The 17,310-nt window shown below is 47.8% G+C and overlaps 7 protein-coding genes across 7 annotated transcripts; 4 read left to right on the top strand and 3 right to left on the bottom strand.

Moving 5' to 3' along the window:
• Positions 1-371: 371 nt before the first annotated feature.
• FSUBG_1613 (acid phosphatase) lies at positions 372-1,733 on the top strand (the record flags this gene model as incomplete). The annotated part of the gene is made up of 1 exon (XM_036679299.1): positions 372-1,733. One exon carries the CDS (start codon positions 372-374, stop codon positions 1,731-1,733), a length of 1,362 nt encoding a protein of 453 aa, XP_036542874.1.
• A 2,854-nt stretch (positions 1,734-4,587) lies between these two features.
• Positions 4,588-5,673, top strand: FSUBG_1612 (uncharacterized protein; the record flags this gene model as incomplete). The annotated part of the gene is made up of 1 exon (XM_036679298.1): positions 4,588-5,673. One exon carries the CDS (start codon positions 4,588-4,590, stop codon positions 5,671-5,673), a length of 1,086 nt encoding a protein of 361 aa, XP_036542873.1.
• Positions 5,674-5,713: 40 nt separating this feature from the next.
• FSUBG_1611 (thiol-specific monooxygenase) lies at positions 5,714-6,935 on the bottom strand (the record flags this gene model as incomplete). The annotated part of the gene is made up of 2 exons (XM_036679297.1): positions 5,714-6,601; positions 6,654-6,935. 2 exons carry the CDS (start codon positions 6,933-6,935, stop codon positions 5,714-5,716), a joined length of 1,170 nt encoding a protein of 389 aa, XP_036542872.1.
• A 759-nt stretch (positions 6,936-7,694) lies between these two features.
• On the bottom strand, positions 7,695-8,579 carry FSUBG_1610 (estradiol 17 beta-dehydrogenase; the record flags this gene model as incomplete). The annotated part of the gene is made up of 1 exon (XM_036679296.1): positions 7,695-8,579. The coding sequence occupies one exon, from the start codon at positions 8,577-8,579 to the stop codon at positions 7,695-7,697; it is 885 nt and encodes a 294-aa protein (XP_036542871.1).
• A 705-nt stretch (positions 8,580-9,284) lies between these two features.
• Positions 9,285-11,152, bottom strand: FSUBG_1609 (general amidase; the record flags this gene model as incomplete). Its single annotated transcript, XM_036679294.1, has 6 exons — positions 9,285-9,507; positions 9,559-9,734; positions 9,783-10,284; positions 10,337-10,404; positions 10,452-10,835; positions 10,886-11,152. 6 exons carry the CDS (start codon positions 11,150-11,152, stop codon positions 9,285-9,287), a joined length of 1,620 nt encoding a protein of 539 aa, XP_036542870.1.
• Positions 11,153-12,656: 1,504 nt separating this feature from the next.
• On the top strand, positions 12,657-14,473 carry FSUBG_1608 (4-coumarate ligase; the record flags this gene model as incomplete). The annotated part of the gene is made up of 3 exons (XM_036679293.1): positions 12,657-14,264; positions 14,326-14,406; positions 14,456-14,473. The coding sequence occupies 3 exons, from the start codon at positions 12,657-12,659 to the stop codon at positions 14,471-14,473; spliced, it is 1,707 nt and encodes a 568-aa protein (XP_036542869.1).
• A 1,427-nt stretch (positions 14,474-15,900) lies between these two features.
• Positions 15,901-17,256, top strand: FSUBG_1607 (AMP-dependent synthetase ligase; the record flags this gene model as incomplete). Its single annotated transcript, XM_036679292.1, has 1 exon — positions 15,901-17,256. One exon carries the CDS (start codon positions 15,901-15,903, stop codon positions 17,254-17,256), a length of 1,356 nt encoding a protein of 451 aa, XP_036542868.1.
• Positions 17,257-17,310: the final 54 nt, after the last annotated feature.

Below are 17,310 nucleotides of genomic sequence, written 5' to 3'. Positions count from 1 at the left end.
AAGTTATGGCATATACGCGTCGTTAAGAATCTCGATGAGTTTGCTAACAAATTCTTGATTTGAGCTGCTGCCAAGTCCACCCGCTCGGATAATGCGGCCTCGGCTGACGGCGTTGCAATATGGAGCCGCAAATCCCCGATCCAATCAAACGCAGTGATCTCCAAGAACTGCAAGGAACAGAGTCGGGACAGGCAGGTTTAGCTGTTGATTTATTTTATGCTGTGACGTCAAAGACATGGGCTTTTGACAACAAACATCACCAATGATCTCATCTCCTCACTAAGCATAAAATAAATAAAATAGCTACAAACTCAATTGACTTTTTGATCTTCAGCGCGTTCAGACTCCCTGTGACCTCTCGCTAATTCACTATGGCTCGTCAAAATACCCTGAGCAAGGCTCTTGTAGGCCTGCTGCCTCTCGCTTCAGCAGCTTCACTCAACTCTGAGTACACCTTCAATCCTCTTCATCACCTCGCGGGAATTGCTCCCTACTTCGAGCCCCAAGATCCTCCCGCTTCGCCCGATGCACCCCAAGGCTGCACCCCCGAGCGCGCTGCGTATCTTGTGCGACACGCTGCCATTTACGCCAACGATTTTGACTTTGAGGAGTATATTGAGCCATTCATCGAGAAGGTTCAAAACAAGACCAAAATCGACTGGAGCAAGATTCCTTATCTCAACTTTCTGGACGATTGGGAACCTCCCATTTCTGATGCTGAGGTGTCCCCGTTGACCAACGTGGGAAGACTGGAGGCTACGCGATTGGGTGTTGATCTGGAGTTCCGATATCCTGAGTTCAAGCAGCCCAAGAAGGTCTGGACTTCATCGGCCGAGCGAACTGTCAAGTCCGCTCAATCTTTCGTCCGTGGTCTTGAGTCCGACGATAAGTCTATCAAGGTTGAGACCATCTACGAGTCAGAAGAATCTGGTGCCGACAGTTTGACTCCCTACAAGGCCTGCCCCGCCTACGATGGCTCTACCGGCAGCGACGAAGCCGAAGTCTACCAAAAGAAGTACACCAAGCCAATTGTCGATCGCTTCAACGCTCTTGCATCCGACTTTAACTTCACTGTCAACGACATCTTTGGCATGCAGCAGCTTTGCGGCTACGAGACTGTTACCCGCGGCAAGTCGCCGTTCTGCAACCTTGAGCTTTTCACTCCCGATGACTGGCTTGGCTGGGAGTATTCTGAGGACGTGCGATATCACTACAACGCTGGGTACGGCAACCAGATCTCTGGTTACGTTGGTATGCCATGGCTCAACACTACAGCTGGTCTCCTCCTCGACGATGATTCAGATGAGGAGCTGTATGTCAGCTTCACCCACCGTGAACTGCCCCCCATGGTCCTCGTCGCCATGGGTCTGTTCAACAACTCCGAGCCTGCTGGGACAGACTCTCAGATCAACGACACCATGCCTCTGAGCAAGATCAACTACCGTCGCGCCTGGAAGAGCTCCCATGTGCTGCCCTTCCTGAGCAACATCGCCATCGAGCGCCTCAATTGCACCAACGCCTACGGCTACGAAGACGGAGAGTACTACCGCGTGCTAGTCAACAGTGCGCCCCAGGCTCTACCTTCATGCGAAGACGGACCCGGAACAAGCTGCACCCGAAAGAGCTTCGAGGAGTATGTGCAGGACAGAGTCGAAAAGTTTACTGGCTTCTCAGAAAAGTGTGGAGTGGAGTACAAGAACTCTACTGACATTCTGTCCATTTACAACAATTAATGATAGTCACGATTATGTAATTTTAAATACAAATTTTAATATTTATCACACTTGATTTGACGGCGCCGACTCTCATAAATCTTGTGGATCAACGTTGAGCTTTCAATGCTCTGATGATATGGCAAGCCGCCTTACCTGAAGAGCCTCGGTCCAAAATATGCGATATTTGGGACTTGGAGCAAGGGGAAGACATAATTTCAACCACGTCCCGAGGGATAACCAATACAAATTTCCTGGCCTGTTGCCGCGAATCCCGTCACCTTGCTGAGAAGAATGGAACTCTCATGCTATTAAAGAGCCTTGTACCGGGCAAAGGGAGGGGAATGAAAGTCTGAATAGATCGCAATGTCGAGATTGTCTCCATCCCTTTCGAACCGCGCTATCTCGACACGATCACCACTCTCCCACCGAATGTCAGAACCCTCGCTGACGCAATGAGTAATACCCACGACCCTGAACGTATAAGGACCGTTAGGAAATACATTTGCAAATGGCGACACGAAGATAGTATCGACATTGATAATTTATATATACTTTTGCCTTGCTGACGAACTTCCTATGTATGTTTTTCCATTGTCTGAATGATTTATTGCCGAAGACCTGCTAACATATATTTTGCACATAGTAATCATAAGAAAATAGGGATGGGAGGAGACTCCATGTTTCATCTCCGAGGTTTGGAGGCATTTGTACGATATGACCTAGCAAATCTGAGAACTAGGGACCATGTTTACCATCTTGAATACTTACTGCTCACCCTTGTTTCTAGTCTCTTGATTGATAGAATATGAGAATCATTAGTCTAGTCTATATTCTAAAGTCTCAGAAAGAGAACACCTTCTGAGGATGCCCTTTTATTCGTTTTATGGCGCTGAAATGCCATTAATATTTTTTTAGCGAATCATCCCGTGACATAAAGAAGGCACCGCAGACAAAATAATAACCAGATGAAAGGAATAAATTGCGCAGAGAGTATATAGAAAATAAGCCTTCCGAATAGTTTCCATAAGAATGATAGCCTGCCCCTGTAATTAATGATCCCAACACTTGATCCTTTAATTCATAATGGTATATATGGTGGGTGTGATGTTAAAACCTTTTGAAGCCACCACTAAATAGACTCGGAAAGGTAATGCTATACAGATCTTTCACTTCGGCCGCGATATCGTGTTTCACAAGGTTTTGGTTCTGGTTTGATAGCCTCACTTCTCTATTTCGCCTGCCTTCCCTAAGCTTTCGTTAGTATAGAGCTAAAAATGATTTCAAGAGCCTTGATCTTGGTATAATAAGTGCTAAGCACAACCAAAGTTTACAGTTGAGGGGTAACAGAAATTCTAAGTGACAAAAGTTGAAGTTAACTGGATGGATCGCACGACTGAGTGCTCTTGGAAGTAATGCTTGAGTTTCTATTACAATGATATGGCGCTTGTCACCTTGAGAATACCAATGAAGATGCTATTTTAGGCCATTAATCGGATCGCCTTAACAGCATTGTATACTTTATTGAAATCTGACGAGCAAGGGCACCAAAGCATACTTGAAACTCTCTCTTTGACGGAGATTCCTTGAGACCTATAAATGTTTCTCGCCCCGTTGCGCTTTTGTACCTTGCCTTTCCCCCCATTTCGTCTTCACGCATGCCAAGTCGAATATCACACAAGAATACACGCAAAGGTCGCTATCACTCTACCCTGTCATCAAGCCACTCACAGCACTTTTCGAACCATGACTGTTGGTTCTTACGAATATCCCTGCGAAGACAGGCCGCCCACTCCCACTAAACCTTTTTGTTACACCTGTTACTACTTTCCTAATCCGCCTCACCTTGCTCCCGCGAAGCATCTATCTCCTGCTATGCTTCAGCTTGTCAGAGACCGAAGAAATAAAACCAGGTTCAAGCCATATCGAGTGCCCTTGGGGGCTAGATTATAACAGCATGCACATTGTACAGGGGCTTCCCTCAAAGGAGCGGTACGGAATTACTTTATATTTCGCTCGACACCCTAACAGTTGTACTTCAAAGGACCAAATCATGCCGGCACCGACAGATGCGAGGGCCGGAGGATTCGGCGGTTGGAAGAGGCGCTTGACTATCATGATATGGGACACAATGATGATGGTTGCTTCACTGTATGAGGCCGAGGTCACTGTCAAGTGGGCTTCCGAAACTGAGAATTTTCATTAAACGAGTTTGCAAAAGGTTATTCGGGCGATGTACACGGCAGGCTTGACGCCCTCGTTGGTTTAGTATCTCGTAGTTGCTGAACACTTAATCGAAACCTGACTCATCTGTACCTTTTAGCAACCTAGTAGCATCGCATAACTTAAGTTCTCTGTTTAGATTCGGCATCTCAAGCATAAATCGCAATTGCAAATAACACGTCTGGCTGATTTGACTTATCTTTTAAGGCTATGCGCATATTGCCTACCAAAAGCTGAAGTTAATTGGGATTTTACAGTGCGTTGGATTGATATATCTCGTTGAGATGTCATAAGCTTTAAGTATGAATCACACGTCTGGCTGACAATTTGATGCTATCGCGTAAGTTTGGTACTCGAACCTTGAGTCTAACTGAGAAGTCTATGGCCAGAAAGGCCGTCACAACAAAAGAAAGAGACATATTAAAGTCCCACTACGTCTTTGAAAGTTCTGTGTCAGAAAGTTAGAAGAAAAATGAGCAGAAGATGTCTCATATAAAAGAGCAACCCCTCCCCTCACTCGTGTTTATTTCTCTTCCATCATCATCACACAAACGTCCCATCAGAACTCTACCAAAGCTCCTGCACCGTTCTTAAAGCAGCACTAAGTCTCCATTTCTGAGCAATATACACTCAGATATCACCTACTGCCATCATGGGTCAATCCATGTCAAGCGATTTCGAGAGCTTCAACAACTTACCACCTGAGCTTCGGCTGATGATTTGGGAAGAAGCTATTCCGAAGAAAAAGGACACACATGCGGCCTACAAGATCTTCCACGACGCCTTCTTACGTGGTCTGCGGTTTAAAAAGCCAGAGGATGCAGATGGACCTCGGCCCCTCCTGGAGGCATGCTACGATGCTCGTGCAGTGGCAATGAAGGGTGGATCGTACATGACTGTCAAGGACAAAAGATCTCGAATATTCTGCAAAACACTCAGAGGAATTTTCGAAAAGAGATACCATTCCGTTTGGATTGATAGTAGCATTACAACTTTGCACGTACCAATCGCTGCACTGACATGTGGACGCATCACCAATTTACCAACCAGCATCCAGGCTATTGCTTGTATGGTGCCTACGCCAAAGGGACTCGAAGCCTTGCAAAATTGCCTCACCCATGATCCAGAGTACAAAGGTATCAAGACCGTGTACCTTGGGATTGCTGGTATACCCATCAACTATAGCAACGGCGACGACCCAGACTGTTATCCCTGCACGGAATCAGAGTCAGCCGTTGTCCCGCTTGACGATGAGAAGTTGATCACATATCTTGCATCGGCTTATAAAGTCCACGTCTCTACGGCGATCGGTGATGGTGTGATTCGTGAGGACGCATTCCATCGCAAAAGCGGACTGAGGTTCAAGAAGAGCCTCGAAAAGGACTGGACATATCAGCAGAACTTGCGCTCGAAATGGGACCCCAAGAATGGCGTCAGGTTACTCCCGGCTGTTATATTCGGACAAAAGACGAGGCCAGTAGTACTCTGCACTAGTGGTCGTCTCCGTGGCGCTGCCCTTAAGCTTCAGGTGGGTTGGCGTATGGCCCAGGCTGACCTTATGTGGATGGATGCGTTTGCCTATGACAACGGAGCTGGTAATGAGGACAACCTCAATGAGCTTCCGTATCAGAGGCGGGTCCGAAGGGCGGTTCGCAGCGAGAAGGATATGCTCCGGGACTTTCACTGGTCACCACACAATGCCGAAGGAGAGAAAAGATGGACTGCGTACTTGAGGTAGCAAAATGGTCTCACTTGTGTATATTTGGCATATTTTGTATCTAGATGAAGGACAAGAGATCCTTGTGCGTGCTTTCAACCAAATCCCAACCATCATGTTCGGATTGAGACCCTTCGCTCCTCTTGTCGTGATCATCCTTACCCGGATCTGGGTACTTCCTCACATGTTCAATGGCCCAGATAAGGTCCTTGCTCAACACAGGAGGTATTCTGCCTTCCCCGGACAATGTCCCGAGGCCCGCGATCTTAAAGAACCCCTCCAGCCATCCGAAAGTCTCACCAGTCTCCCACTCTATCTCGTGAAACTTTCGTCCTTGCTGCTTACAAAGCTTCTCTCTATCAAGTTCCCATTTCTTTTGTTCTTCTTTTGGTGGAAGAGAAATAGAGTTTCTCCCCGAGAAGAGTCGTGCAAGTGCAATGGCTTGGTATTCGAAGCTTCGAAATGTCAAGACGCGAGGCATGCCGACAACTGCCAAGTTGGGGATGTCCTGGAAGAAAGTATGCCAGTAGTTGTTGATAAGCTTTCTTTTCTTGTAGTCAAATAATGGTCGACCGTTCACCTTGCTGTTCCAAAATGGGTAAGATGGAAGATATCCTGTACAGTAAAGGATGTGATCAATGTCTTTGAGTTCACTTCCATCGTCGAACACGATTGTACCATCTAGTCGATACTCTTTGATAACTGTCTTCCACTCCATTCCGAGGAGAGGTTCATCGCCATCCAATCTCCCTCGCGATCGTCGTGACTGGTAGAGCGGTTGTTTGACAGACTGCAGAAGATCCACTGCTATATCATGACCAGATGCGGAGTTTCCAATAACAAGAACTCTTTTGTTGGCGTAGATCCAAGGTGAGCGATAGAATTTGGAGTGTATTACTCTACCAGGGAACTTCTCCATGTAGGGCTCCAAGCCTTGGACATGGGGAACCTAGTCTCAACCGTCAACAGGTAGTTACCTTACCGAATGACAGTGCACTTACCCAGGGAATGGCATAGTGCCCGTTAGCAAGTATAACGGCGTCAAAATCTTCTTGCCACCATACATCGACGTGACGCAGAGGGTCATATTTTCGCAGTGTTAGCCTCCAAGGCGTCAGACCTCCCTTTGTAGCTGTGTGTAGCTGTGAGATATCCTCTACGGTGGTGTTGAGAGACAAATATTCGTCAGTCTTTTCGGTGGAGAAATATGTTTCGATGTATTGGCGAGGGACATAATGGGGGACGAAAGGTCCGTAGGAGAACGGCTGGTCCGAGAATGACATTGCGATTTGAGGCACATTAGTTCTGTTCCTGGTCAGTAACTCGGGTGTCGAATAAAGGAGTGATCGACTTGCGTTAGATTCTGATAGATAGGAGTATGGGCGTATCTCTCTTGCTGATTCGGAGGCGTTGTGGTCGGTAGGTTCTCTGGAATCTCCAGTGGCTTATCAATATCTTCTGGGTAGCCCCCAGGATGAATAGGAGCGACTACTGGGTCGGCATCGTAAATCCTAATATTGGTGAGTCCAAGTCTTTGTTCCGATTACTCTGTCCTTACCAAGTACCCCCAGGTGTTTCTCTCCGTTCAAACACTCGAATGCGGTCGAAGTAATTCTCTGCCTTCAAAGCTGCCGCGGAAATAGCGCCTACCAAGACAGATGATTAGCTCTTCCATAGGTTGTCAAGCGGGGTGAAAGCGTGAAGAATCACCGGCAGCTCCGGCTCCAACCACAGCAACAGACTTGATGTTATAGTCTCCCATAATAAATTCCAGAAACCGATAATATTATTGTTATGAGAAAGATAAATATCGAGAATCTATTGGCGGAACTGGCTACTCATCGAGTTCATATTCCTTATCACAACACGCCATATGCTGAGATCATTCATCATATTCGTCATGTGTAACATCTATGTCACCATCGCGCATCACGTGAATCATCACCGATCATGCAACGTCTGATATGGTAGTTGACACAATGTCTGAATATACAAAATGGAAAGCACTATTAATTCCATCATTATTCTCCCATTTCATCCTATCACTGAGGCTTTGGGGTCGACTCTGCCTCTTTCAGCTTTCTTTCCAACACGTCTATGCCACCAAGTTGCTTAACAGTCGAGTCGAAAGTACCCGTCGGAAACAAAGTGCCTAGGCGTGCCAAACCAGCACTACCTCCTCGAAAGATCAGATAAGGTGGTTTGCGTTGACTCAAGTCTCCAGCAACTTGTTTCGCCCAGGTCATTGCATCGGGTTTGTTCATCCCTACTTCATTGCCGTTCATGGAAGATTCGATAGCCTCATTGGCGACGTTGTATATCGAATCCTTGGGAAGCTCAGCATCCAGTGAATTGCTGTGAAAGGTAGACTTGACGCCACCAGTGAACATGTTGATAGCGCGAATGCCGAAAGGGGCGAGTTCGACTCTCAAACTCTCAGTCAGACTGGCTGCAGCGGCCTTGGATGCTGCATAAGTTCCTTGGAATGGGATACCAGCTCCGAGAAGACCTGATGCAGAGGTGTTGTTGATAAGTAAAGCTCCGTGGGTGGACTTGAGAAGCAGAGGAACGAAGGCCTGGGTGACTCTGACGATAGAGAAGACATTGAGTTCAAACAGTTCGTGGCTCTTGGCGATATCAACATGTATTATAGGCATGCTGTAACCGGTGCCAGCATTATTGAGCAAGGCGTCTAGTGAGCCTCCGGTGATTTGCTTGACTTTCTCAACGGCTGCTGAGACGGATTCATCCGAACCAACATCCATTTCGATGCATTCGAGTCCAGCTTCCTTGACCTTTCCGAGCTTCGCTAGGTTGCGTCCAGAAGGGAAGACACGCCATCCACGATCTTTCAATGCCAGTGCCAGAGCAGAGCCAAGACTGCCGTCGGAGCAGCCTGTTATCAAGATGGTGCGCTTGTCAGACATGATAAAATTTGGTGTTACGCGAATTTCTAGCCAAGAGGTGACGACGAAACAAAAAGATTACTGATGGCTAATGAAACTGGTGTAACGGGGCGAATCTGTTTATATGCCATGTTTGCTACTTGACTCTCACCTCCCCTTCAGCCCTGTTAATACATTTCGACTGCGCACTCGCATAAGACGGCCAATCAATGGCGCAGTCCCCAATGGTTGGTCATCAGTTCAGGGCGTGAGCGATCTTTTTCACGCCTTGTGATTGGATCAGCGGAATCCCGATGTTACACTTGGGATATCACCATTGTCCGAACTTTTCTGCGTCAAATAATTGGGCAGACAGGCTGACACCATCGTGGGGGCTTCTGGAGGAAACAGTCAAGGATATTCAAACAGGTCTGGGTCATTGGCCGCAAATACCTTAAGTTAAAGCACACGGGTCTATATACACGTTTGATTATTAGAGGTGGCGCTTCTAGGAACTTAACCTTTGGCTCAAAACACAGAGTATACAGAATTCAGGAGCCTTGTGTCTCTTATATGATCTATGGTGTAACTATCGAACTGATATCGCGTCGCTCCTTTCCACGATATACAGTTCCCTTTCAATCATTATCGGGGCGATTGTTGGCCCGACTCTAGGGTGACGGAGTTGCGGGGTTTCAGCCCAGCCGCCTCTCAGACAGGCTATTGAGGTTGGTAGCCAGTACCCAATCACTTTCTACCCATGGCGTGCTCAATCTCTTTGAGCGCAGCAAGTACCTTCTCATCGTACTGCCTTCGTCCAACAACTTGTAGGTTGATAGGCATACCAGCGTATTTCTCAGGGCTGTACAGGTCATAGTTGAACTTGTCGTCATCGTTCTTGGGGACGTAGTCTACATCCTTGGGGTCCTTCTCAGGGTCGACTGTTGTTACTGGGAAGACTGCAGCGGGACTGGAGCTCACCGTTAGAGGAGTTTGGTAGACTATCATGAGGATAACTTACTAGTCAAGCAGGTTCCAGTGAGAAGTGTAGCCCCAGTATCGTGACTGATCGTGAGGTGCTGCGGCACCGGGGAATGGCGGGCACAGAATCACATCAACTTCTCTTCCGTCGTTCTTGCTTGTGTATGACCACGCTCGAGCATATGCTGCCCTATAATCATCGCGCTTGGTGCACAGCTAAGAAGCCGTCAGTACTGCCCGACGAACCATACCAAGTAAACTTACCTCCCAAAGCTCATGCATCGTCAAATCCTTCACGCTGGGCTGCTCTTGAATGATGAACTTCGTCAAAGGAAGGACAGGCTCTCCAGCGGCTTCCATGAGCTCAAGGGCCTCCTTGCCTCCATCAGGCCAGTATAATGCTGATAGAATCTCCCATCCCTTCTTGTGATCCAAAGGCTCACAGTCCCAGTCTACGACTTCCATACCAGCTTTGCGGCAGGCTTCTGCAACCTCCTCCAGAGCTCTTGTCATGGGAGGATGGGGCTGGACAACACCGTCCCACCACTGAACCGCAACCTTTAGAGGTCTGTCGAATTTGTAAGGAGTCCATGGCTTGGCTGTAAGGGAAGGGTCAATGAGCCAAGGCTTCTTTGACAAGGCAATTTCCATAAACAGTTCGAGGGACTCGCGGTCAACTGTCATCGGTCCAGGTGTTGAGGAAACGGTCTCTTTTCCGGCCATGATCGATCGGGCGCCCATGACTGAGATTCGCTTGAGAGTTGGTCTATCTGGAGTTAGAAAAGATATATCTGAGCATGGCTACCAGGATTACTCACTTGAAAGCGTAGATTCCGTTGTGGGCAGCTGGGCAACGGACGCTGCCACCAATATCACCACCAATACCCTAACCAGGTTAGTCGAAGCTCAGATCACGGACAAAGTTACACTTACCAAGATGCTTCCACGGAAACCGAGCAAAGCTCCCTCACCACCACTGCTGCCACCAGCCGTCAAATCACGGTTATACGGGTTGACTGTTCGTCCGTAAATGTTGCTAATGGTCTCAAGGTGCATGATAGTTTGAGGTTGAGTAGTCCGCACGTAGAAGACGCAGCCTTCATCATACAAGTGGTCATATAAAAGGTTGGAGCCATGAGCTTTGCCTATCCACGCAACGAATGAGGCGTGAGTTGAGACGTTCTCGCCAACCATGCCATGATGTTCCTTGGTTGAAATGGGAAGACCGAAGAGCTTTCCCTTGGGTTCCGGTAGCGAATCGAGATACTTGGCTCGCTCAATAGCTTGATCCCACATAAGCTCAACTAAACAGTTGGTCTACTCGAACTGTTAGCATCGTAGTAGGGTGTAGGTCGGCCATGACTTACAGCAACCTGTGCGAGAGCAGCTCTCCGCAAGAATGCACGGGTAACCTCCTCAACCTTGATCTCTCGCTTACGGAGGACTTCGAGCAGCTCGATCACCGAGTACTTTTCTGTGATCTCAATCTCGCGTGCAGTCAATACACCTTGAGGAAGGCTTTGGGAGCTAAGAGGCAGCTCATTGGGGATGCCCTGTAGCTTTGGTTCGACCTTGCCAAGGCCGATATCGCGCTGTTGTAAGGCAGCTGATACTGTTTCTTTATAAGATGCCATGATGCCCAATTTAATCTTACAAGTTGTTAGTGTTGTTGTTGATTAGCGGTGCTAGGGGGAAGGGGCACATACTGTAGTCTGTTGTATTAGAGAAGAAGAATGAAAGAAAGAAGGGATAAGTTGAAAGAATGTCAAATGATTACATTCTCCAAGTCATTCAAGTCATGTGGGGTTGGGGTCTGTATCGCCCGTCGGCTTATCCTATGCCGCTATTGGCAGGCCGAGCCGACGATATCCAACCGCTAAACCCCGCATTTGAGCGCCCTTTTCATTGTCAACTTGTCATATCAACCGATAACTAGCCCAAGTCGCAGTGCATGCAACAGATTAGATAACGTACGTGGAATTGTTTGAGGCGTAAGATCCTCACGTGGGGTAGTCCCGGGACCCGAGATTGCCAGCGATAAAGAGGCGACACGGCTCCGAGTTTATCGGGTCCTCTACAGTACTCGGGGCTTTGAAGGCCTCGGATAATCCTTCTAGAAAAGGAAATCGTTCCAAATTACGCCGGGCCAAAATCACAATCTTCAAATAGCTATTTAATTCTCTCAGCAGTTAATTGTTTCCCCTGTCCGTCTTCGACAGCACTCTTTCTGAATTGTTTGGCTGATGTTACCTTTTACCCTTGTTCAAGTCTACTGCGCAGTTCGCCGTCGGCCGATATACCTACAGATCTCACTAAGGTCTCATAAACATCACGTGGACTTCATGCAAATCCTCAGTTGAAGGTCTAGATCTGCCACCATGCGAGCCAGAATAGCTTTTAGCCCTCACGGGGATCTTTACCCAACTATGTCTAGAGGTGAGCCAAACATGAATATTTGGAAATCGCCAAAGGTGTTGTCAGGGCTACAGTGAAACGCCGCCTCCATAAATGGCAGACCAGCAAGGAATAACGGTTCCAATGATAATCGTTGGCAGTGGGACAAGATAACGTCGTGGCGATAAATTTGGCTGAGTCGAAGACAAAAGATCTATGTTACACAATCTTTGCTTCGTGCATTAAAATTAGTTATTATGCACAGAGTGTTGAGGTTTGATAAGAGGGCTTCGAATTTCAAAGCGGGACTGAACCTAAAAATGACGCTTTGTTGATCATGCCATTGACAGAATGGTGACAGACACGACACAAAAACTAGTACCTGAGTGTTTGCTTTAAAACTAGACCTGACGGCAGAGAAATAGCCGATGTAGATCACTAAGTGGAGTTTAAAGCAGGCCTCAGCATGAGCTCGTCCGTTTCATAAGTACACACCAGCTGGAGCAACGCCCAGGGTACCCATGCTGAGATATCTGGGTTTGTGCCTAGTAGACAAAACGGTGTAAGGGCAAGTTCGCACAGGTGTGAGACCTGAACCTGCGTCAAACCTTTGGTTATTAGCGTATACATAGAAAAGGCAAAGAAAGAAGAGGGATCCCAATCGCCTATTTTATCTCATGTTTATAGGATCCGCATCCGATAGACTTTTCATAGAACAGCCATTTGAGCTTCCTACCAATCAAAATGCCTATCAAATCAAGATGGTCTACTCCGACGCCTCCAATGTCTCTACCCACCTGGGTCTTTGGAAGTGCACAGCATGGCCCACGCAATGAAAAGATCGCTTTTGTGGATGCCGATAACCCAAAGAATACTTTGGCGATTTGGGAGTTCGAGTTGTACTCGAAACGCCTGGCAGTAGGTCTCCGTCGTCTCGGCGTCACGCCGGGAGACCGAGTCTTGGTCTTCTCTGAGAATGGTATCTTTGTCCCATGTCTGTTCTTTGGCATCATTATGGCCGGAGCCATATACACAGGCGCGACTTCATCAAGCACTGCTTTGGAACTCAGCTATCAGTTAAAAGATAGCGGCGCAAAAGTTCTAATTACCAGTATGAATCTTATCAAAACTGCCGTTGAATCAGCACGCACTATCGGCCTGGAAAAGAACCGTATCTTTCATCAAGACTCGCGAAGTCACGACCACAACAATCTGTCTCATGACGGCGTACGCTCGTGGAATGAGCTTCTTGGCCCCGCCCACGAGGCAGAAAGCTTCCAGTGGTTTGAACCGCCAAACCCTGAGACTACGATATGTTGTCTAAACTACAGCTCTGGGACAACTGGCAGACCCAAAGGCGTCGAGGTGACACATTTAGCCTATGTTTCCAATGGTGAAGCGCATCTCCTACTTCATCACCTTCAGCAAGAAGCTTGGCTCGGGTCTTACCGTGCTCGCGCTCTGTGCTTTCTCCCACTCAACCACGCTGCGGCACAGACAACATTTATTGCCAATTATCCCAAGATGGGCGTGGAGACCTATATCATGAGGCAGTATAACTTCAATGACATGCTCAGTCACATTGAGAAGTACCAGATCACAGAGTTGATGACTGCCCCACCAATTATCTCATCGCTCGTGGCGAACTCGGCACTGGTGGGTGATAGCCTCAGGAGCGTCAGAAATGTTATTTGCGGGACAGCACCACTTGCTTTGTCACTGGAGCAAAGAGCAAACGCTCTATTTAAAGATGATCGTGTCAGTATTCGCCAGGGTTGGGGTATGACAGAGTTGACTTGTCTGGGAACCATGAACGATCCTCGTCTAGCTGGCTCTCCGGGTTCTGTCGGCGAGACAGCACCAAATTCAGCTATCAAGCTGATGCGTGGGGCGACTGAGATTACGGAGGCCAACAAAGAAGGTGAACTCTGGTTTACAAGCCCGACACTCATGGCAGGATACTGGAAGAATCCTCAAGCGACTGGAGAGACCATTATTGAACAAAACGGCAAACGATGGCTAAAGACAGGAGATATAGCCTATGTAGACTCATGGGAATCAGGGGCTAAAATCTACCTCGTAGATCGTTCCAAAGAAATTCTCAAGGTAAAGGGTTTCCAGGTTGCACCCGCTGAGCTCGAGGCGGTTCTTGCTACTCATCCTGATATCATCGACAGCGGTGTTGTTGGTATCAACATCCAGGGACATAAACTCCCAAGAGCATATGTGGTGAGACGCCCTGGCGTATGTCTTACTGCTCGCGATATAATGAGTTGGATGGAAAGTAAGGTTGCACACTATAAGTGTCTCGACGGCGGCATAGCCTTTCTCGATGCCATCCCCCGAACTCAGGTCAGTGTAGTGAGACCACAATATATGTGCTATCAAACTAATGAGATATTGCTGTGTACAGTCCGGCAAGATCCTCCGCCGAATTCTGCGCGATCGCGCCAAGGAAGAGACAAATGGGTTCATGCCAGTGAAGGCAAAACTGGTATAATACTTGGGTTTCAGCTATGATAGAAGACTGATACTAAACTTAGGATAAGGCAAAAGATTGACTCTATAGACTGAGAAATGCTAAGATTCTCCCCTCTCTCGAATTTGGTGACTTTTCGAAGGACAGATTACTCTTTGCGAGCTACCATTCCAAGCAGAGCATCCTTACTGCTATCAACACCAACCTAAGTAAAAGTTCGGTTTACCGCTTGAGGGCTCATCAAGTGCTCAACCTACAAGAAGCCGGATACCACCACTGATCTGCTTGAGGATGACACCTTGCCAATATCTTGCACCCCGACAGGCTTGTTGCGCGCCTCTCGATGCTAATCTAAGCATCCGAGCGCCTTGAAATGTAGACAAGGTGACCTAAGTCGCGATTTATAACTGCCAATAACGTGGTTAGCCATTGAAGGGATGGAAAACTTGTTTCAAGCATGCGCCATTGTGTTCCAATATAATTGGTGATCTCTTTCAGGTCCCTGCGGACACTTTGACACTTACCCAACTCAACAACGGGCGCACCACTAATGCGTAATCTCTCTTGCCCATCTTCTCGTATTGGATATTGGCAGAGATGAAAGAAGTCACAAGAACCGGAACGTGGCCTTTACTTAGGGTGCACGGCCGTTATGATACGTAGAGATGCTGAGGTTTTCTTTTTTCCATCATCGAAGCAATGTCAAAGAAGCCGTCCGTGCTTTTCTCAGCCATACTCAGACCGACTGAGCTGATCAGGTAGAAGCTTGTTTGATTCGAGAATAACCCTGGAAGTCATCTGTGCTTCTGAAATCTTGAGCCAAAGTTCGATCCACATAAAAGAAGCTCTAGCCAGTCCGATGCCGATGTTACCTCTAACAGACAATTTCATCAGAAATCACTACATCCCAGGATCCCAATGAGTACCGGGTAAATGCCGAAAGCCGAAAGCTACGTCGTCCCGGGGCAAGTGAGTGTCAATGAGGGCTTTTTCGTATGGATATATGCTCGCGAACCGTCCCGATCTTTCGCATAAGCCCTCATTGCAACCACAATCCGTCGATCCGAGGAACTTTTGCCTCATGTTCGAGCTTTGATAGGTTAGACTTGTGACCGAGAGCTGATGATCGCTATGCTGAATTCAGTACATTGGAGGGGCTCTGATTAGCTTGCAAAGATCCTTGTCAAACTCAAAAATCCGAGTGCAACAGCGCATAACGAAAAGCGGTTATGTGATCTTTCACGGCCGTCAAGGTTGGTCTCCTAGAATAGAGAGCATGAAAAGCCACCACTTGAATGGTTACATGCCGCTTGCTTGTTTTCAACGTTTGTTTCTCGGAAGAAGGCCGCAAACTGTAAATTCCTGTGGGCTAAAGTGCTCAGCTCGGTATACTCAGTTGAAGCGCGGTCACCCCAACATTACGAACCAACTTCTCCTACCTCTTATCAGTTGAAGGGCCCAATTTCTCGGCATATCTGAAATTTCAATCACTCGACTCCCGCCTGCATCATGTCGATTATACAGCCACCAAAGACCGATAAATATTCTCGTCTCAATGGACTTATCGCCGAGGCAAAGCAGAAGTCGCCGTTCTACAGCGATCTCTACCGAAATATGGCGGCTACTGACCAGCTTACCCCCAAAGAGGTCCCTTTGATCGATCATTCCAAGTACTGGGCGGCCTATCATGATTCTGAACGTTCGGTTATGACCTCTTGCCAGATAGACGGCGTTCTGATGGAAACTGGTGGTTGGAGAATATCCCAGAACCCATTATATAGCAGCGCCACTAACCGGACTCAATGTGCAGGCACTACTGGTATTCCCAAGTTTACTAGTTACTCTCAAATAGAGCTGCTTCGGACCGCATCCCTGCTGGCAGACGGACTTCTCCATGCGGGATTGCGGGCAGGTGATCGAGTCGCGAATCTCTTTTACGCAGGAGACCTCTACGGGTCTTTTCTCTTGCATATTTTGAGCGTAATTTCTCTGCCTGTACCTGCCATTCAGATACCAATTGGAGGTTTGATGGCGCCGGATGTGACTGCTCAGCTTCTGCGAACATGCCGCGCAACGGCAGTGCTCTCAACCATAACATCACTGGTCCGTCTGGCCTCATATTGCCGCCCTAAAGAAGAAAGGTTCCTATCTGTGACGGCTGTCATGTTTGGAGGCGAGCCAATGTTTGATGATCAAGTCGCTGCGGTGGCCTATCTGTTCCCTAATGCCACTATACGCAGCTGCATATACGGCTCCATCGATGCCGGTGTTGTGGCCGTGTCTGCTGGAAATCCAGACCCAGCAGAGCATATAGTACTCTCGGCAGCGGCCATAGTCGAGATCCTTGTCGACGAAGATGAAGGGCCTGTCCCGACTGAACAACCAGATATTCCCGGAACACTTGTTGTAACCAACTTGATCCGAGACCTGACACCTGTCATTCGTTATCCAACAGGGGATCGCGCGGAGTGGGTTGACAAAACGGCTGGAATCTTCCGTCTTCTCGGACGAAGCAACCAGGCTGTCCGGCTAGGTCCTGTTTCTCTAGACATTTCACATCTACGTCAGCTTGCCAGAGCTGTTTTGAAGACTGTGGCTATAGAAGCTTTCCAGGTGGTGGTTACCCGTCAAGACTCGAAGGATGCTATGGAGATAATGATAAACACCGCCGAGCCCCCTCCTGCAGCATCTGAAGATGCCATAATTGAGATGCTGAATGAGCAGAGGCCTATGTTGAAGAGGCATATTGAGATGGGTTTGGTTGCTCCCGCTAAGGTTTGTTTCAAATCCATCTGCGATATGAAAGCAAACCCACGTAGCGGGAAATTACCTGAGATTATCGACTTAAGACTAGGCACTGCATAAACAGTCTATAGAGTGTAGAGTTTGTAGTTTATCAAGTGTACCTTTCCCGCTCGG

This window comes from Fusarium subglutinans (genome assembly GCF_013396075.1).
Source record: "Fusarium subglutinans strain NRRL 66333 chromosome Unknown NRRL66333_c0000009, whole genome shotgun sequence".
NCBI classification, from domain to species: Eukaryota; Fungi; Ascomycota; class Sordariomycetes; order Hypocreales; family Nectriaceae; genus Fusarium; species Fusarium subglutinans.
This window is presented reverse-complemented; position numbering and strand designations above follow the sequence as displayed.